This window comes from Leptodactylus fuscus, chromosome 5 (assembly GCF_031893055.1).
Source record: "Leptodactylus fuscus isolate aLepFus1 chromosome 5, aLepFus1.hap2, whole genome shotgun sequence".
Lineage (NCBI taxonomy): Eukaryota > Metazoa > Chordata > Amphibia > Anura > Leptodactylidae > Leptodactylus > Leptodactylus fuscus.
In genome coordinates, this window is record NC_134269.1 from 164,604,848 (window position 1) to 164,628,978 (window position 24,131).

Here is a 24,131-nt window from a genome sequence, read left to right on the forward strand (position 1 = left end):
TATTGGGCAAGTTTATCCAAAAGCTAAGAGCGCAAAATTGTGTCAGAGCTGAGACAAGTGAATAACGTGACTTGAAAAGAAAGGGATGAGACGGGCTAAATGAAAGGCAGCTGAGACATCAGAGCAACGGGAATGTCATCTTCACATAAGGCAGGCTGAAGCATGGAATATAGAAACATCTGAACAAAAGTATGAACGAATGTCTCAATTTAAAGAGGACCTTTCACCACTTTTGGGCACATGCAGTGTTATATACTGCTGGAAAGCTGACAGTGCGCTGAATTCAGCGCACTGTCGGCTTTCCCGATCTGTGCCCGGTGTAAAGAGCTTACGGTGCCGGTACCGTAGTGCTCTATGGTCAGAAGGGCGTTTCTGACCATTAGCCAGAGACGTCCTTCTGCCTCGCGGCGCCAATCGTAATGTTGTATTCAATGGTGCAGTGTGTGTGTGTGAGTGTGTGTATAGATAGATAGATAGTGACACACCTATATACATATAAAGATATGTGTGTCTATCTATAGATCCTATTTCTGTTTGCAGTTTTGTGTTGCAGTATGCCTGTCAGAAGGGGTCCCAAAGGATCTGTTCTGCTGACATGTTACTTCTAAGGCTCCATTTACAAAACTTTACACTTTGGATGAAACTTTCTAATGGTAAAGCATTTCTCATATTTATTATATTGTATTCCCTTGTGAACATTCATCATATATCTTGATCCGTGTCTCTGTGCTCTCTGATAAAATATCCAATCTCTTTCCCACATACGATATATGTCATATGGGGCAATGTAGAAAGTACTTTATTCCGAATGCAGAGAAATAGAAACACATTGCTGACAGCCTTCATAGTCTTACCTGCAAAATCTCTGTTTACCTCTTTTATACTTTGGGAAAAAATAAGATAGAACAAATAATTATGACATTTGTTCTAAAAAAAAACAAAAAAAAAAAACACTTTAGCTATTTTCAGATCTGTCTAACCCAAAAACATACATTTGTTTTCCATCCCCTCCACAGTTCCTGTAAAGACCTATGAGCAGTTGATTCAACAGCTAATAATATTGTAAGTAATTATTATTGTGACGCACTAATTATCAAATGAAAAATATGAGAAAATGGGAGACACATGTTGTAAAAGTTCTTGGTAATAAGCGAAAGTTGGTTTAGAAAAAAACAGTTTTTTTTTTTTGGTGACACATTCCCTTTAAGGTAACTATAGCTCACCACTCCACCATTATCAGAGAATAAGGTTTAATATATAGGTTGAATTCCTTTTCCATATTTTATTCTAGAAGTGAGCAGGTTTTATTATACTAACAATGTGGCAATATTGTAGTTGAGTGACAACTACAGAATTTAAACAAAATTTGGGGGCAAAATAGTGTGCCTATGAGAAGGGAATTAAAAAAACCAAACACAAACCCTCCAAAAATTATCTCTCTTTGGGAGCCGCACACTTGTGACATTAGTATTGGAATAAGCAATCGGTTTTATTTTGATTGTGTGCCTGCCTGAAAACTGAACTGGCTTCTTGCAAAAACCAAAATCTGCCAGAAATGATCACTTTTTAGGAGAAAATGCCACATCAGCATGGCATTGTTATTAGAAGACTCAATGACCAGGTTGAGCGGTGTGTTGCTGGTAGCTGTGTCAGTTCAGTGTCGTAGATGACAGACCTGGCCGCCAGATTTCTGGCTGAGTGGTGGCGATGCAAACAGTGGCAGTATTAGGCCAGTGCCTAATGTGATGTAAACACTGTGGTTTGGCCACTTTGTAGTCTCTGCAAAGTGGATGGGAGTCTAGTGAATCCCATCCACACATTGCAGCAAAATACAGTGGAAATTCCAAAAAAAAATTTATATTTTAAATTCCAAAATTGTTGCGGTTTTGGAAATCACAGTATGTCAGTTATACCTATGGAAACCCTGGCACTTTCCCTAAAGGTATAGTGGAAGCAGGAAGTCTGTGGAAAAACGTGTTTTTTCCCGCAGGTTTTTTTTTTTTTTCTGCGACCCGCTATGTGAGGCCTTAGCCTCAGTGGCAGCACAGTGTGGAACTGAACTTGGCTGGTTGAGAGTGGTGAACACAGTAAAGAAATCCAGAAGAATCAACAGAGTAGTCGCCGTTACATCCATCTATCTATCTATCTATCTATCTATCTATCTATCTATCTATCTATCTATCATTCATATAGTAAGAGCACTTTCTATAGAGTGCTATAAGCCATATTGTTAGGGGTACAGAAGAGCGTCTGCAGAAAGATAGCTGAGTAGGGAAGAGTAGATCAATCATTATAGTAGTTTAGAAAGGGTACTTTGTCTCACTGGCACCACTGTCAGACAGTACGTACTGTATTAGAACATGCATGCCCTGCTAATATAATTCTTAGAAAGGAATATGCTAATTAAAACTGCCCATTTGCGTTCGTTATTAAAGGTGGCCGTTTTTTTTTTGTTTGTTTGTTTGTTTTTAAACTGACACCTTCTGAGCAGACACCAACGGTAGTGGGAGCCCTAAGACATTGAGCTGGCAGGGAGGAAAGCAGGCTGCTCCTTTATTGATCTCTGAACTTGTATGGCAACTACAGATATGTAAGATATTCTGAAAAGTCGAAAAATATGGAATGAATCCAGCACCACAAATAAAGTTAAACAAAATCATAAAACTTAACTTTTAATGACTGTCTTCATTAAAAATCATGATATGCATAGCAAACAAAAAATTCCAAAACAGTGAAAACTCCAAGGAAACACTTGACAAGACAAAAAAAAACCCAAAATCCAAAAAATCTGGTTTATGCATTTCGAGGCATGAGCCCCTTAGTCATAGCAAGAGTGCCATATAAATCATGGCATGTCCATAGAAGTGGCACAAAGGTTAAGCATAAAATATTGGTTTTATTCATGTGACATTTTCAATCCCTCCATATGTTGAAAACCTTAAGAAAATAGCAACTATAACACTGAAAATCTGAGAAAGTAGAAAAAGAAGCATTAAGAAAATAGCTTTGTGGACTTGTGACAGTAAGTTAAGTGAAGCTATGACTGTGTATATTCACTATCTGTATATTATCATTTCAATGCCAGACCCGAGAACATTTCTGTCATTGAACCAGCTGGCAATGTGATGAAAATAACATTTGGAAAAGGATCTCGCTGTAGTTTTATGTCACTCTGTGGTCCTATTAATCTTTCATTGGAAATACAATTAAATAAGAGTCTTAGCAGTTTGTCATAAAACTTCTGCCTTGATTCGGTATCCAAAAGGCATAAAAAGTCATTTTGTATACATCATCATTGTATATACTAAGTAATGTTACCCAGACCAAGAAAATACATTAGACCTTATTTATCAAAACTACTTCTTAAGATGCTCTGAAAATTGACAGCTGTTCTGAGGTTGGTTCTGGGTCTGAGGAGATTTTTCTTCTGTAAGACAATTGAGATAATTGAGCCATGTCATGATGGTTTGGTTATTCCTGAAGATATCATTTATACATGAAAAGACCTTTTTGTACCTTTTGTATACAAATTTGTATCTTCTGACATGGCCTAGAAACATACACCCATAGCAATGCACCACAGTGGAAATAGAAAAGGTCAGTACATGGAAAGTGACATTAGTGCTAATTCTTAACCAGGCGCATTTATAAAATAGCTAATATAAGTTAAAGGGGATGTCCTACATTGCAAAACATGCATGCTTCCTTGAAGAAACTATACCACATCTATCTATGGGTAATGTTTGTTATTGCGGTTAGGTTCCATTGAAGGGAATGGGGCTGAAACATAACCTGTGGCAACCCTTTGAATGTATACTGATGCATATGAACCTGTAGAAGACCTGTAACCTGCAATAGACAAATTTGTCTACGTATTATTTTATAAGAAAGGAGAATTACAAAGTTTTTATCAAGTGCTCAGCTCAGGGGCGTAACCATCATGGTTGCAGGGAGTGGGACCGTGACTGGGCCTGGCAAGGTAGGGGTCAGCTGGAGATGGTCGGGACCACGTACAACTATGACAGCGGTTGGTGAAAGCCTGGTTTCCTGACTGCTATACATCCTAGCTCAGGGGAGGTGACTTAAAATAATAAATACTTATACTCACATCTTCTGGGCTTAGTGTCCTCACCAGCCTTCTTCCATCTAATCACTGAGGCCTGTGAATAGGACACAGCAGTCACATGGGGAGCAGCAGCATAAGTTTGTGCCACGTTACCGCTGAGGACCAATCAGTGGCATTAGTGGGGACGTCAGGAAGATGGACGAAGATGCTGAAGGCAGCCGGATCCAGGATGCCCAGGAAAGGTGATGCAAGGTGAGTATGTGTTTGTTATTTTTATTTGATTTCCCTGGGCCTCTGATTATTATACTCTGGGGTCTGGGCATATAATACTGTGTGGGGGCCACCGCTGGGGGAAGGGGCCCAGACAAAAGTTTGCACCCAGGCCTACAAGGCACTTGTTAGGCCATTGGCTCAGCCTACCCTAAATCTTTGGTTATGGTCATGAGTGATCTTCCAGTACCCAATAAAAATTTCATGTTAAATGCTTTGTGCCCTCTTTTTTTTTAATTTTACTTGCATGGATTTTCCAATTCCCAGTCCCATCTTCATTTCTGTAAAACAGATACTAGCTTCTGATATACAGTGCCTTGCGAAAGTGTTTGGCCCCCTTGAACTTTTTTAACCTTTTGCCACATTTCAGGCTTCAAACATAAAGGTATAAAATTTTAATTTTTTGGGTGAAGAATTAACAACAAGCGGGTCACAATTGTGAAATGGAATGGAATTTATTGGATATTTTAAACTTTTTTAACAAAGTAAAAACTGAAAAATTGAGCGTGCAAAATTTTTCGGCCCCTTGCATTAATACATTGTGGCGCCACCTTTTGTTGCGATTACAGCTGCAAGTCACTTGGGGTATATGTCTATCAGTTTTGCACATCGAGAGACTGAAATTCTTGCCCATTCTTCCTTTCAAAACAGCTGGAGCTCAGTGAGGTTGGGTGGAGAGCGCTTGTGAACAGCAGTTTTCAGCTCTTTCCACAGATTCTCGATTGGATTCAGGTCTGGACTTTGAATATAGTTGAAAATAGTTAAACCTATTAGAGACGGAGATTGGAGAAAAAAATTGTTAACCTGGGAGGCATACTGGATTATGACATTAAATACACGGTATCCTCAAGGGTTAAACGTACCATCAGATTTGTCTTATATTTACTGAATGGTTGACATCGTTTTTTCATTACTCTTCTATTATTTTCTCGCCCCTATAATTATAACTTCAATTTTTAAAGTTATTGATGTGTTTATACAATCTTGGTGTTATCCTAATGTGTCTTCTCCAGTTTCAGATTCTAAATTAAGTGGTAAAAATAAAATATCCTGTATACATATATACTTTAAGCATAGAGAGGAAGTCACATTCTCAGGGTATATACTTACCTAGATGATGGAGAGGTCCGAGGAGGAGTATCAGAAGATGAAACTGTATACCGGCCCATAATTTCCGCAGTTTATATATACTAGTATAACATGACCGGGAAGGGGCATGTAGTTTGTGATCAGGTGACGGTCATATGACCGGTCATATGACCGGTCATATGTCTTAAAGATCGGAATATGGTATATGCATAACAGCGGTTACATCATGAAGAAGGTACCGGGTAAAAGATAAATTTAGACGTACATGTACAAAGGTTGTGGGAATTAGGACTGTAGGTATATCCATGAAATAAAATATGAAAAGAATATATGAGGAAATACACAGTAAATGTATTATGATTATGTGTTATAACAGATGAAATTGATATACATATGGATGCGTATAGTGTGCATGATACATGAAATGATACGAAATATATATTTATATGAAAATAACTTTATTTGTGAAAGGTGGCAGATATACTTACCGGATGGAGAGTCTTACGTTTTGAGGGGTCAATTTTATTGAATGGAATATAAAACACCTGATACAGAAAATCCTCAGTATGCCATGACGAAGGAACCAGTAGCGTTCCGAAATGCGTAGCATCGTTAGTCAGCTCCATGCACGTGTACCTGCCACCTCGGTATGCTGAATGAAATATTTTAGATGAACACAATAAAAGTTACATTTTAAGGATTCTTGGTGACGCTGGATTCATTCCGAGATTTTGATACTTTGTGGTGGATTGGAGTCCGTTCACGTCCGAGCAGCCTGGGAGTCCGTTTACATCCGAACAGCCGGAGGATCTTCTCACGTGGTTATGAGAGTGGGGTGAGCCGTAAACTGCTTTTTTCTATTTTCTGGACTTTGACTTGGCCATTCTAACACTTGGATACATTTATTTGTGAACCATTCCATGGTAGATTTTGCTTTATGTTTTGGATCATTGTCTTGTTAGAAGATAAATCTGCATCCCAGTCTCAGGTCTTTTGCAGACTCCAACAGGTTTTCTTCCAGAGTGGTCCTGGATTTGGCTCCATCCATCTTCTTGTCAGTTGTAACCATTTTCCCTGTCCCTGCTGAAGAAAAGCATTCCCAAACCATGATGCTGCCACCGCCATGTTTGACAGTGGGGATGGTGTGTTCAGGGAAGCTGATGAGCTGTGTTACTTTTACACCAAACATATTGTTTTGTATTGTGGCTAAAAAGTTTACATTTTTGTTTCATTTGACCAGAGCACCTTCTTGCACATGGTTGGTGTCTCCCCAGGTGGCTTGTGGCAAACTTTAAATGAGACTTTTTATGGATATCTTTGAAAAATTGCTTTCTTCTTGCCAGTCTTCTATAAAGGCCAGATTTGTGCAGTGTACGACTGATTGTTGTCCTATGGACAGACTCTCCCACCTCAGCTGTAGATCTCTGAAATTCATCCAAAGTCATCATGGGCCTCTTGGCTGCATCTCTGATCCGTTTTCTCCTTGTTTGAGATGAAAGTTTAGAAGGACGGCCAGGTCTTGGTAGATTTGCAGTGGTTTGATACTCCTTCCATTTGAATATGATTGCTTGCACAGTGTTTCTTGGGATGTTTAAAGCTTGGGAAATCTTTTTGTATCCAAATCCGGCTTTAAGCTTCTCCATAACAGTATCTCGGACCCGCCTGGTGTGTTCCTTGGTCTTCATGATGCTCTCTGCGCTTTAAACAGAACCCTGAGACTATCACAGAGCAGGTCCATTTATACGGAGACTTGATTGCACACAGGTGGATTCTATTTATCATCATCCATCATTTAGGACAACATTGGATCATTCAGCGATCCTCACTGAACTGAACGGAATGAGTTTGCTGCACTGAAAGTAAAGGGGCTGAATAATATTGCACACCCCAGTTTTCAGTTTTTTCTTTGTTAAAAAAGTTTAAAATATCCAATAAATTTCGTTCCACTTCACAATTGTGTCCCACTTGTGGTTGATTCTTCCCCCCAAAAATAAAAATTGTATATCTTTGTTTCAAGTCTGAAATGTGGCAAAAAGTTGAAAAGTGCAAGGGGGCCGAATACTTTCGCAAGGCACTGTTGATCTGTGCACACAGTGCTATGGTAGTCAGAGACCCTAGCCTCCTCTTTTGGTGGTGCAGTGTGTACACAGAACGATTTGAGAAACCAGAAGCCATTTTGCAGAAATTAAGAGGAAATGATAGTAACTGCAGAAAAATAAGAAAAGAGGGCGCCAGGTATTTTAACTATGTGTTGTGCACCAATTTTGACATTTTTATTGTGAACCAAAAAACTGCTTCAAACTTTGGATTTGCCATAGTGTGATATTTATATTTTGTGTGTTAATACAATATAACTGCGGACCGGTCCTGCTACATTTCGTCACATTCTGTACAGTAAAACCACTGAACAAAAATATACTTTTTACACTGAAGCTATATACAGCAAAGTATGTTAGTTGAATTGAATAAGAATTCTATCTATCAGGAGAATCTACTATAGCAGGCTGAAACTATCTGGTGTAAAGTAACAATGAATAGATGTGTCGATGCTAAAAGACAGCATGCTTAGGCAGAAAAAGAATAGAGACGTTACAATCGTGTACACTGTGATATAGCACATTCTTCCTTCATCCTGACTCGCTGTCAGAAAAATTGTCTATTCCAACACATATTATGAAATGGAAAATGAACCCTAGTTCATTCATCATAAAATATGTATAACTTTTCAACATTAAATGTGTTGGAGAACAATATTTCACAGCAAGAAAATATCATAAATGGATAGTAAGAAGCGTGGATGTTTCTATTCTATAGTAGTGTTTAAAAAAAAAAAAATGCTTTATAATTTTGAATATATAATATTTTACCTTTAGAAATATAACCTTAAAGACTTATGACACCGCACGCCAAATATAGCAAAGCAACACTCTCAAGGGTGCGCATGTAAAAAAAAACATACTCTAGTCATGCCCCTAACCCTCCAAGCTCCTAACCTCCCGTAATAACCTCTTAGATTCTACCACTCTCACCAAGATCTTTCATCACAAACTTTGCACAGCTACTATTTTTGCCACCGATCTGTCTCGAAGATGTATATACATGTTCAATACACTGGAGTTGATATTCTATCAAATGTTGCATTCTGTAGTTGCTGCAGGGTAGTTGGTTAGAGAAAGTATTAGAAGCAAAGCTTTTACATGGGATTATTTGCAAGGTTGTTTACATACATCGTTTAGAATACATGTATTGTTGGGGGCGTTTTCTACTGTTTTGTTCAAAAAACCTGAGGTCAGATGTTACTTCAAGTCTGTAGTAAAATACCGTAAAGTCTGCTTACACAACTCATTGGTTTGTGGCATTTCTGCAGTTTTTGACTTTGCTGGTGTTCTACTCAATGGGCAGCATGCTTTTATTACAGCATGTCCTCTGCAATGTGGTGCTATAAAGGGAACCTGTCAGATGGATTTTCCACCATAAACTGGCCCCATCATGTGCAAGATGATGTCAAGTAAAGTTAGAAATGTTTGAAAGCATGGATTAATTCTGTTGCTTTACCACCGCTCCACTCCATTATTTTGGTCTCTAAGTTATTAGGGGAAAAGTGCCACTTCTGGCAGAATTCTTTCGAGTACCTCATACCAGTTTCCAAAACAGGGAACATGGAAAAGTCCAATTGTAGGCAGAGACTCCATAACCCCTTTACTATTTGGATATTTGTTTATTTACCTGGAAGCAAACTTGCAAGAATTATCTTTTTTTTTTTTTTTTTTTTTTAAAAAGGAGGGGTTTTTTTTTTTTTTTTTTTTTTTTTTTTTTTAATATATGAAATTTATAAGCACTAATTCGGTTCAGGTTCTACCATTTCTACAAACTCCATACTTGCAGACTCTTAAAGTGCTAAAATTCCTTTAAGGGAGTGCAGGAAAACCCCAAGGTTATTTATAGGGAAATTGTGTTTTAACATGATGTGATGATGTTTTGTGCTAGAATAAAACCTTAGCAAGGTCAATACCATATGTGCCTCCATAAAAGAAAACAGTATATCTTACAGTTTTATATCTCATTCCTTGTATACTTGCAGTGCTTTTTTTCTATAGGTGTACCCCACTCTCCTCAAATCTGAGGTATAAAGGCCAATATGCCTGTCTTGTACAGGGCCATTCTGATTTTTTAGCCTGTAATTCATCAGGTGAAGATGAAGAGGTACAAGAGTTTTTTGTTTTTGTTTTTTGCCAGATTCATATAAGACTTCTCCAAGAATTTGCAGAAGGTCCTCTGACGCATTCTGTATTTCTCATTAATTTGCAGGTTGTGTTATACCAAATAACTTTTTAATATATACACACACACCTTATCATATAGAGTCATAGGCATTCAATTATATGGACTTTTTTTTCCCCCTCCATTGCCAAAAATATGCAACACTTTATACATAGAGAACTATCTCAATATAGAAGATATGGACAAAGTGCACAAATTGAAATTGAGCACTATACATATGTGTCTACAGACACTTAAGATACTTGAACAGGAGACTGTCACTTCATGAAAATATATGCTTTCATTTGCAGAATCCATTACACAACAACCAGTATTGACATATAATAAATGCATCATATGATTCATTTTCTATTTGTTCCTTTAGGTAACAGCCAAGTTATAAAACATCAAGAACTGCAAAAAAGGCACAGATGGGATTTAGATATGAAATACCTTGAAATAATTTGGCAGTGAATGTTGTATAGTTACTGCAGAAGTAAGTACATTGTAGCTGTATAGGTCTAATGAAAGTATTGGATACGGCTTGATCTGTCAGATCCTTACCATAAGGGTTTATGTTTTAGTACATGTTCCATGACAGATGGATAGTTACAGTTCATTGGAGTAGCTTTCAAAACCATGTATGTTAGTGGCAATGAGCCAAAATTAAATTTAGAGTATATCTACAGATACACACACACGGTGAGATGAAGTATCAACTGTACTATGTTAAATAGATATTCTGACAATATTAACTCACCAGCTGGGACCCCCACAGATCACCAGTACATGGGTGCTCCCCATCGCCCCAGCAGCAAGACTGTGGTCAAGAGAAGTTGAATGACGCACTGGCCATGCATCAACTCTATGGTACTGCCAAACAGAATGCGAGTACATTGCTTAACTATCTCCAAAATTCCCATAGAACTTAATGGATCTGCAGTGCATGTACACCACCACCTGGCAGTGTTCTTGCTCTAGGGTGGACACAAAACTTCCTTTCTGTTGATCAATGGGGATCCCAATTATTGGACTTCCACCGATGTAGCATTTATTCAGTAGACCACTTGCTGCTCTTTGTAAGTGAAGTTGCCCTCCTGTACCCTATGACCATCAAAAATAATATTCCCTTTAGATACCCTCATCTAGTTTTTAAGTTTTGCAGTATTCTAGGTATATGTTATACACATTGCGTGTGAAATGTTTAAACTATACCTAACTGGGAATTGCTTGAGAATGAATTTAAAAGACCCTTAAAATTTTAACCTGGAGGGGGAAGAACAATCTTCATACAGTCCAGAGCCCATGGTAGTCTTAATCCGCCTCTGGTTAGACATTAGCACCACATAACTGATGGAGGATATGGAATTATTTTTTAGATTCCACTAAAGATAATCAAAGTCCTTACAGGTTTTCATGACAGAAGAGTTCCTGCAAAGTAGGTAGCCAAGAGTAGGCATACACTAAGATGGCGGGAGCTTACCTTACACTGGGGCCCAAAAAGGTAGATATGGGGATATGCTTACATCTTTAAAGGAGTCTTTCATTGCTATATTCGATTTTTAACTGACCCCACCTTTCTTTTCCTTTTTGCGCCGCCATTTTTGAATGATTCCCCCTGTGCCCTGTACACCGGCTCATCATCCACGCTAGGCTGCCTCCGTTTCATTATAATTATGCCCCATGGATCTTCAGACGTCTTCTTCACTGTGTCAGAAGCTGACACTCTGTTATTCGTGATCGAAATCCCATTTGTGTGCTGTAAGCTCTGCCTCTGCGGTTTTGAGCAGAGCTGACAACTCATGCTGTGCCCGCCATCTTCCTTCGATGACTATATGAGCGTACTGCGCTGTATGCTCTGCCTGAATCCTAAGAGGCAGAGCCGACAACGCAGGTGCAGTATGCTTGTGTAGTTCTATGGAATACTGAGTATGGTCAGTACTCCATAGAACTACACAAGCGTAGTTAGCCTGCGCAGTACACTCTTGTAGTCATCGAAGCAAGAGGACTACATCAAAATGGAGGACAGAGCATGTGCTTTCGGCTCTGCACAAAACCGAAGAAGCAGAGACAACAGCGCATGCACAGGATTTCAATCCCGAACAATAGCATGTCAGTTGCTGAGGCAGCGAAGAGGACGTCTGAAGATCCAGGGGGTGGTAATTATACTGTAACCAAGGTGGCCTTGCGGGGATGACGAGCCTGTTCTCGGAGCACAGGAGGAATGCCCCTTGTGCTCCCTGAGCATCATTTGCATAGTAGAAAAAAGAGAATATTTTAAAAAACAACAGTGCAAAAAAAGGAAAAGAAAGGTAGGATTAGAATAGATTTTATAAAGGCTCTTGCAACATGGGGTCAGTTGAAAATCGAATATACCAATGATAGATTCCCTTGAACATAAGCCATGGAAATACTATATTTCAGTTTTCTGGAAAAGTTTTCTTTTATTCATGCTACTAATGAAGGCAACGACATCAAAACACTATTAATGACAAGAATAATAGAAAATGAAAAATATTCCCAAATAAGTTCTTGTATTCTTCTTTCTTGAACATCTAAGACCATGTTTACATAGCACAGATAATTTAGATAAACCATGGGAAAAATCTGCAGCTGACGTAATTCTGCAATGGACTGGCCAGCAAATCTATTCGCTGCTATAATTCATTACAATTAACTCACAGTGTGACTGTTAGAAATCTGTGTGCTAAAGAGCTAGCTGCTGTTGGTTAACATGCTAACGTGAATCTTTTGAAGTTTTCAGAGCTCTGCTATGCTGATCTAATCTGCAGCTGATGATGAATAGTTAAACTCTGTTCCTTCCCACCTAGGTGCCTGCTATTAGTATGTACTTTAGTGAGGCTCTGAACTCAGATTGTTTATGCTGGATTACTGTATTACTGACCATTGACTTATTAAGGAAATTTGCTTGTCTTCTGATTTTGGCTCTGACGATGTCTCTCGTATTTAACTTTTGGTTTGGACACGTGCACTCTTCTGATTCATCCCTTTGCTATAGATCTGCCTTTTGAGTTTGCTGTTAGTTCTGGTATGACATTGGTTTGTAGAGTGTTTCTTATACTACTGGTGATATCTATGTTGATAATTTGGGTCTAAATTCAGTCCATCAGGCTTCGTGGATGGCATTGATGAAAATGTTTGGGTGCCCAGGATTTATCTCTCAGTGCTGTGTGAGAATTAGATAGCCTATACTACTACTCTGGTTAACTGCCAGATCCTGCAATTTTTGATATTTACTCCAGTGATAATATCTTAAAAGTGACAGAATGAAATCTGCAGCATGTTCATTAATCCATTTAATAAAATGACAACCCAGATTTGGTAAATGAGGTTTATAGAAACCATTTCACCACCAGTGCAGACTATATATTATTTTGGAATTTAGACCAACAAGTAAGATCTGTAGCAGCAGATTGAGCTGTAGCTCTCAGCAACTGTTCTTCCTGACTGAGTTGCTGAATGTAACACAGAGATATCGTTGAGTGTCGAGGTGTTCTGTGGGTTGAGCTAAAAGCCACTCGCTTGCTCCAGATGAAGGCAATCCTAGCTACACTTCTACTTAAAGGGAGTCTGTACATGGTGTCATGTCTGTAGGCATCATGTTATAGAGCAGGAGGATCTGAGTAGATTGATGTCCAGTGGGCATTCCTGCTTGGCTATGTACAGCCATTTCTCTGTGCACACTCATAAAGGGAAGCCTGTCAATCACTGATAGGATCGCCTATTGAACTCCTAATCCTGGAATGAGCAGAGATTTCAATTATTAAAGTACACCCAGCTTCTCCTGCTCTATAGATAGATAGACTGCAGGAAGGGTCGCTTTAAATGGGCTTTGCCAACTTTACAACGTATTCCCTGTTACAGACCTGTAACAATCCCCATGCACACAATAGGAAATAAATTATACATCAGTGGGGTTTGGCTGCTGAGCTCTCCATGACAAGTGGGCTCCTTTGTATCTCAGCATGAATGAAGCACTGGTCATGCAAGTATACTGCTGTTCTGTTTTCTCTATGGGACTACCAACCACATCGCTTCCAGTAGTCCTAGAGTGTTGAATGAAATAGTGGGTGGTCCAAGTGTTCTGACTTCCACCTATCAACAAATGATCCCCTATCCTGCTGAATATTTTGTAAGCTTAACACAAAACCTTTAATCCCCTCCCACCAAAGACATTTTTTGATTTTCATTGTTGGCTCCCGGTTTTCAAAAGGCATTACTTTTTTTTTCTGTTCACAATGCCATATGATGGCTTATTTTTTTCTGGACAAATCGCAATTCATAGTGGCACTATTTAATATTCCACATGATGTATTGGGAAGATTTTTTTATGCATGAAAAAGAATTCCAAAACTTTTTTTACAGTGAACCATAAGACGTCTTTTTTATAGTTACAGATATTTTTTTAGTTATACCAATTTATCGAATGTCTATTGCTTTGATCACTTTTTATCAAAAATTTTTATAGGTGAGGTAAAACTGTGAAAACAACAGCGATTTGTTACCCCCCCCCCCCCTTCCCCCCCTCGACAGTCACCATACAGAGAAAAATATTTTATAAGTTTATAAACCAGGAGTTTTCAGAAACCAGGATACTTGATGTATTTATTATGTGTGTTCTAGAGAGAGTGGGTTGATTTTAGAATTTTCATTTCTGTTCTAATATAGCAGAGACCCAGTGGTTATGGCAGCCACTCCTGAGCAGCCACCATATTTAAATACCCAAATCTGCCATGCTATTATGATGAATGTCAGGAAAGGGTGTAAGTCAGTCAGCAGTAAATTCGTACTAAACCTAATCACAGAAGCTTGTAGAAGTTAGTTTAATCTGTTTTGCATTTAATGCAAATTGTTGGTTTATTCATATATACTATATATACTTTAAGACTAAGGTCCCACGGCAAAACTGCAGCCGTAACACGTCACAGTTCTTCCCGCAGTGCTTTAGACAAAGTTTGCAGAGGTTTCCTCTGCTGATTTTGTTTCTATTATACCTATGGGAAACCACCAGCATTTCCATTGGTATAATCGACATGCTGCGATTTCTAAAACCCCGCCGGTCCTGGAAACCACAGCATGTCCGCACCACAGGCTTTTACCGCAAAGTGGGCATGCGATTCACTAGAATCCCATCCACTTTGCCCTGACTGTAAAATGCCGCAATTTTCCCGCAGCGTTTACCTCTCGTGGGGCCCCGGCCCAAGAGAGTGTCTTAGCATGTGTAGACTTGTCTAGCTCTTAGATTCCCCTGGCAAAACATTTTTTCCATTTATTGGTTTATAACCAATTTACTTCTCGCAGGCTCCCTTTACCATAGTGTAAATTAATAAAATAACGTGTAACTTATATTTTATTTGTAGAACGCCATGCGAGCTACTATATATAAACTGGATTGTCCATGGTGGAAGTTGCTGTATTTTGCTCTGTAATGTAATTTATGGAGCACCAATTAAAATCTGAGAAAATATGCAGAGATGAGGAGCAGTTTGCTTTTATTTTCATTTTGTTGACAGTTTTCACAAAGATAAACACCCCTGTTAATAGTTGTCTTCAGGTTTTTTTTTATATTCACAAAACTGAATTCTTTATGTGATGCTACTACATACAAACTGAAGTACAGATCAGAACATTCCATGAAACCTAAGTTGTGCATTTTAGGCTCATTCTGAAGCATGTTTCCTTCTGCAGTATCACCTCCAGGTATATCTGGGTCTGCGATTTTTTTTTTTTTTATAAATAATAAAATAAAAAATACTGTACATAAACTTATCAATAAAGATATATCAATAGAAAACATAAAAGGTGAGATCCTATTTCCAAATGCTGCTCATCTCACTTAAAGGCTATATCATATGGGTCTGCCTGATGTATTTACTGTGCAGGGTAAGAAAGGTTATATGGGAACAACCATATGCCAGCTTCAAATACGCTCATGCAGAACACAACCATAAGCTCATACCAAGAGAAACATGTACACAAAACACATATATGGCAGTAGAGCTCAGATACAACACTGACCTGTCAGTAAAGACAAAGAGTTTTATTAGGAGATACTTGTAGACCACTGTCCCCCACACCCTTATTACTCCAATGTGCGCCGAATCTTACTCAACTGTCAGTCCTGAATTTCAGTAAAGGGGTTTCCCAGTTTCTAAGACTGATATCCTATCCTTAGAATAGGCCATCAATATTAGATCTCTGGGGGCTCCAACACATCAATGGTATCACTGCTCACTCGCCATGCAAATGGTAGTGGCAAGTGTAGGTATGGCAGTGCTATCCCATTGAAGTCTATGGGGGAAAGCTGCAGAACTTAGACTCACAGCTAACATTTGTACAGTGAGTGAGCTGCAGTACTGGTGATCTGTGGGAGTCCCGGGTGTTGGACTTGTGCAGATCTAATATTGATGTCCTATCTTAAAGAGGACCTTTCACCATCTGCGGTTTAATACACCGCTAGAAAGCCGACAGTGTGTTGAATTCAGCACACTGCCGGCTTTCCCGTTCTGTGCCCCCAGTGAAAAGCTATCGGTGCCAGTACCATAGCTCTTCACTGTCAGAAGGGCGTTTCTGACAGTCTGTCAGGAACGCCCTTCCTCACAGTAGTGCCTATTGTGCTGTACTGTGAGAGCAGTGAGGAACGCACCCCTCCCCTCCTGATAGCATCATCGCTGGGCAGTAAGGACTGCCCCCTCTCACAGTACAGCGCAATAGGCGCGCTACTGTGAGGAAGGGAGTTCTCGAAAGACTGTCAGAAACGCCCTTCTGTGGTGCCAGTACCACAGCCCAGAGCTGTGGTACTGGCACCAATAGCTCTTCACCGGGGGCACAGAACATGAAAGCCGATAGTGCACTGAATTCAGCGCACTGTTGGCTCTCTAACGGAGTATTAAACTGCATGTGCCCCAGAAGGTGAAAGGTCCTCTTTAAGGATAGGTCATCAAGCTAGAAACTAGATAACTCCTTTCATATAAATGACCTATCCTCAACCCCAACAATCTTCTGACTCATTCAACAAGGGGTGGTGTGCCATTATCCATCATTAAAGTGGTTTTTCATTAGAAACGTAAAAATCGGGGATGGTAGAAGGTGGTATACAATAAAAAAATAAGTAATGTTTGCCTACCACTAGACCTCCATTTTCACAATGCGTCTCCCTTTCTCTGCTGTGATGTGACTGTCCAGCCTGGAAGTGTTTTGAGGCTTATATGACTGCTACAACCAATCACTGACCTCAATGGTCACACGTGGGGAACTGTGACACCACTGCTGAACCGTTACCTCTACCACTTAGGCCAGTGATTGTCTCCAGCAGTCACATAAGCCTCAGCACTTCCAGGCCGCCATGCCCTGGTACCTGAGAGAATGTAAGACACGTGAATAGAGAACTGGAGTTAGGCATCACTTTCTTTTTTATTTTATACTGGCCCAGCCACCTCTGGGTTTTCCATTTATCCTGGGAAGCTCCAAATGACTGCTCTGCTAGAAAGATGAAAAGCCGGTATCTTCATTTAATTGATATGCCATAAAAATGTATAAGCGAAAAAACTGATCATGGGAGAGAAAAATAGGTATGTCGTAAGATTTAAGGGTTGATATAAATTGCTACAAACTCTAAGTTTTGTTTTACTATTCTGGTGTTATAGCCTATGCTTCTGCAAACTTTACTCAATATTAAAGTGCACAAAAATTGCCTCAGAGCAAGGAACATCCTAAGAATAACTCTTCATTCCTTTCTGTAATGAAATAATACAGGAATTCAATAAATGTCCCAGGAAAAAAAAGCAATGAAATGGAGGTTTCTTAAGTTTTATTCTGAAAATAAGAGAGACAAGAGAATCTATAGATTAAAAGTTGAACATGGAACATGGGTTCCATTTTCAGATGGAGGTGGCAATGTGGTTTTCGAGATCTGAACAAATGCCCAGGGAAGGAACCAGCTTTGTCCTAGAAAATTAGTACAGGTGATTGTACAGTGAGTTTGTAAATGAAATCTGATGCCTGATATGTCTCGAAGACTGAAATCTACTTGGATGAGCGGTTAGAAGATGCACCAGACTTCGCATTTGTAGCTTGATACTATAGGAATGTAATAAGGGCATATTACAATACTGTCAAGATAGCCATTTCTTTTTTGTGATAGAGATTGGAGCATTCATAAAGATTCCTATCTAGGAAGAATGGAGAGACAAGCATTTCTGTAAACGAGAAATAGTCCACCACCCTGTGAACACGGTTATAAGATGAACAGCAACCATTGGACATAAAGGTCTATCAGAATCCTAGACGTGAAATGAGGGCTATAAATCACCAGCAAACAGATAAATCTATCTGCAGCACAAAACCGTTGGACGATGACCTTTATTGTCTGACATAGTAGTAGCATTATGGTGGTGAAGTGACAGGCCTTCTGGTCGGACATAAAGTTCACACTGGCAGGTGTCTGCTCAGTGAAAGCTATGGTGAGCTTGCTTTAGAGAACTTTCTTGCAATACTCCAATTTTGCCTTCCTTTTTGAAACGGGAACTAAAATCTCTCATTTTGCCTTTATAGGAAAGGTCTGAAAGCATGGCTATCCAGTAATCATCACTTTTCTTGATGCTAATGGTATGCTTGTCAGCAGGTAAGCACAGGTTAGAATATGCATCTGGTCATGCTCAGTAAAGACCCAGTTTGGTTCTTCGCCTTGTACTGCCATAGTCGGTCTTGGCTATTTCATCATCATTACCATAAGGGCCGTCTTATACATCCTCCAACTCCTCCTCAAGTCCAGGAACCAGGCACAGTTCCTTATCCTCCTCCATTTCCTCCTGCTTAGACCTGCAGCAGCCCCAGTGTGGTTAGAAAGTTGTGGAAGCTGCTTCTGTTTCTTGCATATCTTGTTGCAAGGGTATGAGCGTTTCCTCCAAAATATAAAGGGGATGACATCACTGATATGGCACTTTTCCTTACTGTCAAATCTGGTGGCCCCCTAAAGGGCCTCAGGAGAGGTGACGGACTTCCCTGATTTGCTTCCACTGCCTGATCTCAGAATATTAAAACATTGTCCCTGTGGTCCACTGGTGCTGCATGCAGTAATCATTGACTTGCCTAGCATATACAGGTGGAATTTCAGCTAGTTTTTATATTACATATCAACTGGTTCAAAGGGAGGACATTCTTTTATTTCTAGTCCAGATGGACATTTGTAGCCACATAAGAATGACTAAAATGTCAAGATACTTTTTTGGATATATGCAGTACCTCCTTTGGCCCACTATATATGTTTTAGAAAAGTTACCACACCAGATTTATGACATATAGGGGCAATGAATTATGTTACCCAGCTGCAATGTCTGTGCTATTGTTGCTCGCCAAGCTGCCTATTTGCAATGAATGCCGATACTCACTGGGAAATTTGCTGCCTGATGCAAAAGAAAAACTCCTCCTGTGGCTTTTATCACCCAGACTCATCAGTTAAAAGACATTATGGCAGCACTTCAGCTTATGTATATGAAAAGAGGCAAGGGGAGTGGAAACAAAGTTATGTCTTGTTACAGTTGGGGACAATGTCTATTATGGAGGCATATCGGCAATGTGTGTGTCTGCACAAATTTGAAGGTGTAATAATAGTTGTTACACATATTGACGGTAATGTGTACCTTACCACATGAGCAAAAATTGCAAGGCGCGAGCCTTGTTGTTCACAATGTGTGAGGGTAAGCGCCCTCCATGTAGGCTGAACACATATCATCAGTTGCCTAAAAGTAAAGGAAACCGCTAAGTTGAATGGCAGTGACTGTACCACCAGGAACTTGGTCAGGTACGAGTTCAGCTGACATATTGATGACCGTATGTATTTTTGTTTGCATACAGTTATGCATAAGTATTAGAAGGAGGAATAGAATAAGCAGACAGTGATGATGATAAATATGTACTAGTTGTGGTTGTGGACTGGCTACAGAAATGTAAGGGGAAGTAGGATGCTGACATTGCTTGCCATACCCACCACTGCCATATAATTTATCCTATATGATTTAGAATAAGTAATAGTATCCCATGTGACATGCCGACGGAAAGGAGTAGTTACTAAGCTTCTTGCATCTGGATAATCATGCCATACTTTTTACCAGCAAATCTGGCACACGGTGATGTAGCAAATATTCCCACATGGGAGATGTCCACATAGTCACTTCTAGAACTTGAACATATCTCACCTGTATTAGCCACCATCATTGGCAGGGGCATTTCCTTTTCTTACATTACTAGATGTTTGTTTGTTTTTTTTATTCAAGAACTTTTATGCAACAAAAACTCAAATAGGTAAAAATTCAATCCATGTTGATGTTTTTTGGCAAAGAAAACAACAGACCAATTTTTAATGAAAAAAATGTAGTAAAAACTTAATTATAACACAGAAGAACACTGACCATACTAGTGTTAGTTTAGATAATGTGTAGTAGCTTCGATATCCCTGGGGGAGGGGGGAGTGTTATAGTTTTTAAGTATGTAAAATGTATCCGTTAATAATACGCCAATTTTTACAAGAGTGACTTTTAGAGAAAAAGAGGTAATGTCGCTAGTGTATAGTACTTCGTTGGGTTTTTAACAAATAAAAACATAGCCAAATCCTGCAAGACACGTACCGTAAAAGTGCACTTAGAGTATCTATGCCCCGTTGACTGGTGTAACAGTGTTGTACTTGTGATGAGAGACTCTTTCATTCAGTCCACTATCTATAAATTAATGAAATCAAACCTAAGTCTCCTTCTCCAGTCCTAATTCCAAGAACCTCCTCACTGTATTATCTGTGTATTATTTACTGTCTGATTGACAGACCCTATAGCTCTAATCTCTCCCCACAAAATGGACATCTTCTCCTTTTCCCTAGGTGTTTAATACTGCCTATGAGTTGCTTACCCAACCTCAATGACCTTAAACCTTTAGTCCCTCATGATTTGCTTTGTCCTTAATTGTGACTCCCTGGCCTTTAAGGTCATGTGATTAATTTCTCCATGCCTTTTTCATGGTGACTGCCATTTTAGTTTACTCATATGCATCAATCCATAAAATGTTCAGATTTGCTCATTCAAACATTTCCAAAAATTTTAAAAACAAATCAGGTCATCTTTCCCACCTACAAACTCAAACAAACAGAATCAGAGAGGCATGACATATTGGGTGCCAAACAGTATAGAAGACCAAACGTATAGTATATGCAGATCTTTGATGTACATGTGGCTGTATGCGGATGACCTCTCATAATTCCACCATTAGATTATAAATGCCATAACTCAGTAACTAGTGTAATCGGTCAACACTTTTCTTTCTAAATAACTAATGGATTGCCAAATGTCTTTGTTTTTTGAGACTCATACTACTGTATAAGCTGGATATCTATAAAATTACTAGTGTCATATACCCCACCCCTGCTAACACTCTCCTCTAGTTTGTATTGTCTGTTGCTTCATAAATACTGTACATCATTAACGTGATTTTTTTATTAGGATATCCTAGGAAAGATATTGGGTCCAATAACACTTTGTTATACCGTTTGAGGGCCAGACCAATACAGTGCTGAAGAACTTTGACCGCACATTTAACCAAAAAGTGTACTCTTTTTTGACATACAGAATTATTATCCAATGGCAAACCATTTACTGTATACCTGATCAGATACAGGTACAGAGCTCAAGCCTCCTACATATATCACTATTAGCAGCAACATTATATTGTGCATGTTAAGCAGACCTTCATAGAACATCTATTAGTTGGTGGCGAAACAACAACAATACACCAAAGCTTCTGGAAGATCCTTCGATTTTACAAGGCTGCGGAGCAGCCAAGCATTACGAGAATACATGAGCGGGATATGTCTCACCTACATGGACGTGAATTATGTTACTCTGAACAAAACCATACATGCAGATACATCATATGATATACTGTTAGCAATGTCCTCAGTCCCGTTTCATCAGGGTCTCTGTATTCGCCACACGTTTGCTGCCTGTCCGATTATTTCCATCAGTTAGGCACTGGGGGGCAGTATATATGTGTGCATGTGTAATAGAATATGTATACACACACTCATATACACACTTTTGCTGAGGAAAACGAAGCCTGCCATGCTGATCCAGTCTTTGGTTATTTTTTTTTTCTTTAGGTTTTCAGGTTCACCTGGTTTGAAATGCCTTATGATCTTTAAATTCTAAAGCTGTACTTAAGTGGTGACCACTGAAATAGAAATCCATAGAGCAACTATGCGAATGGTCTCATTCCCATATATCAGGAGAACCCACAGTAGAGCAGTGCAGGAAGAGATGTTGTTGGAGCAGGTACGCATACTGCATTTGCATTTATTTCTCTGTCGCCCTTGGAATCATTATGGTTGCCAACAGCTTCTTTGTGCCACAATTGGCTTCTGATCTCGGATCCAGCACACTGGATGATAGGAGTTGGCTACAAACAGGATTCCTGTGACTCTGGATCATTGTGGATAGGAAGTTTCTCATTTTCCTGATGATGTCCATTATACAGAACTGTGTACCTGTTAGGAAAATATAACAATTAATATTGTGGTAACGTTTATTCATAAATAATGCATATGATGTGCCAAATTTCTAAGACAGTAGAGCCCTAAGGACTCTATGTGCCTCTGTACCAGCTGCATGTACACAGCTATGAGCATGGAATTCCCTTGACACTATTTGAAAAAGTAAAGGTAAACTAGTGCAAATGTTAAATTTGATGTACCCAATTGGCACATTTCCTCTGAGCTGGGTTCACACCATCGTTCGGGTCTCCGCTTTCAGTTTCCGTCTTCTGCATGCAGAAGACAAACCTGTCATGCCAAGTCCGGCCGTGAGCGCCGGTGAGCGTTTTGTGCTCTCCGCGGCGAAACAGTTTTTTTTTAAACCAGACACAAAGTCCTGCATGTCCGACTCTGTGTCTGGTTTAAAAAAACCCGGTTTCGCCGGGGAGAGCATAAAACGCTCACGGCCGGACACTTTTCAAACCCATTCAAATGAATGGGTTTGAAAAATGCCAGCAGGTTTCCGTCTCCTGCCCAGTTTCGGGCAGGAAACAGAAACCTGAAAGTGGAGACCCGGGGCGCAGATGTGAACGAGCCCTTAGCTGTACATTCCAAAAATCAAGATAATTAACATTTCAAGACAATATTATTTCACACACTTGTGTCACAAAGTAACATCCCATCAATCTGTCTATGTGTGGCCATCTACTGGTTGTGTTGTGCATTGCAGTAGAAAGTGTAGAATCACGTATATGAGGTACGGTGATTTGGTTTCTGATGGATTTACTGCTGACAGACTCCCTTTTTCGCAGTCACAATTATGTTATGTGTACTAACTTCTGTTACACATTTCATGAAATTTTTAGCAATTCTTGCTATATTTGATTACTTTCTTAGCACGTTATTGATAAATTTGCCCATGTCAGTGTCTAGAAGTTTGTGCGAACCAGTGGACACCACCAAACGTTTTACATTTGCAATCTCAGATCCTAAACATTCAGCATTTCTCATCAAATTACATTCTTTTATCAGAAACTTCAAATCATGTGAACCAAACGTACCCACCATAGTATATAATTTACCGATTTATTTATTTATATAAACGGGCAGTAGTAGATTATATGTTATCATTAATTCGTGTATATAGATATATATACACACACAGTGAAACCTCTATGAGCAGACCATTAAAAAATGGTCTTTTACAGGGGTGGTCCTCTCAAAGAAAAGTATACAGAATGCAGGATACAGTGTCTAATGGGATCAGCAAAAAGCATATATTAGTATTATATTAGGGTATTACAGAGACATAGGTCTAGACTGGGACTAATATAAAACAACCATGCACATAACGTCAGGAGACTGCAACTCTTTCTTACTCCCTGGTGACCTACATATTTCCTGACTCATCGTTCTTGGTCCCCAGCATGGTGCCCCTCTATATCTTGGTACCCCTCGCTCTTTCCTAGTTGTAGTTACCAGTCTGTCTCCCCATCTCATGGTCACTAGCACTTATGCCTCAAATCATAGTCCTCGACATGGCTCCCCTTTTCGATTTTCCTCCTTCATTGTTGACTATTAACCTTGATGGACGATACTTGCTGATATTTCATAGGCCAAAATCTAAAGTTTGAGGCTTACCTGCAAAATCTCTAAGAATTCCCATTATGGTGTAAGGTTGTGTGGGCTGGTTATAATATGGTGTAAGCTGTGTGGGCTGGTTACTGAGATTGTCCTGGCAAAGTTGGGTTTGTTGGCATATATGTTTGGCACCTCAAAGGCAGATTGCAGTTTCCAGTCTCCATTGTCAGTAGTCCTATATTGACTAAGATATGGGCCCTCTGCTCTAGTGTGGTGCTAGCAGCTTTTCTTCCCTGATCTCCTTGGCAAATCTGTTGGCTCTATACAGTATAT

At 39.4% G+C, this 24,131-nt stretch overlaps 1 protein-coding gene across 2 annotated transcripts in view; it reads right to left on the reverse strand.

The window, feature by feature from the left end:
- Positions 1-20,959: 20,959 nt before the first annotated feature.
- The window catches only part of HTR4 (5-hydroxytryptamine receptor 4), a 283,663-nt gene continuing 280,491 nt past the window's right edge, over positions 20,960-24,131 (reverse strand). For both annotated transcript variants that reach the window (XM_075274689.1, XM_075274690.1), the window contains one exon: positions 20,960-22,232. In XM_075274689.1, coding sequence (XP_075130790.1) covers positions 22,145-22,232 — 88 coding nt within the window. In that variant the 3' untranslated portion in view covers positions 20,960-22,144. The remainder of the gene's footprint in view (positions 22,233-24,131) is intronic.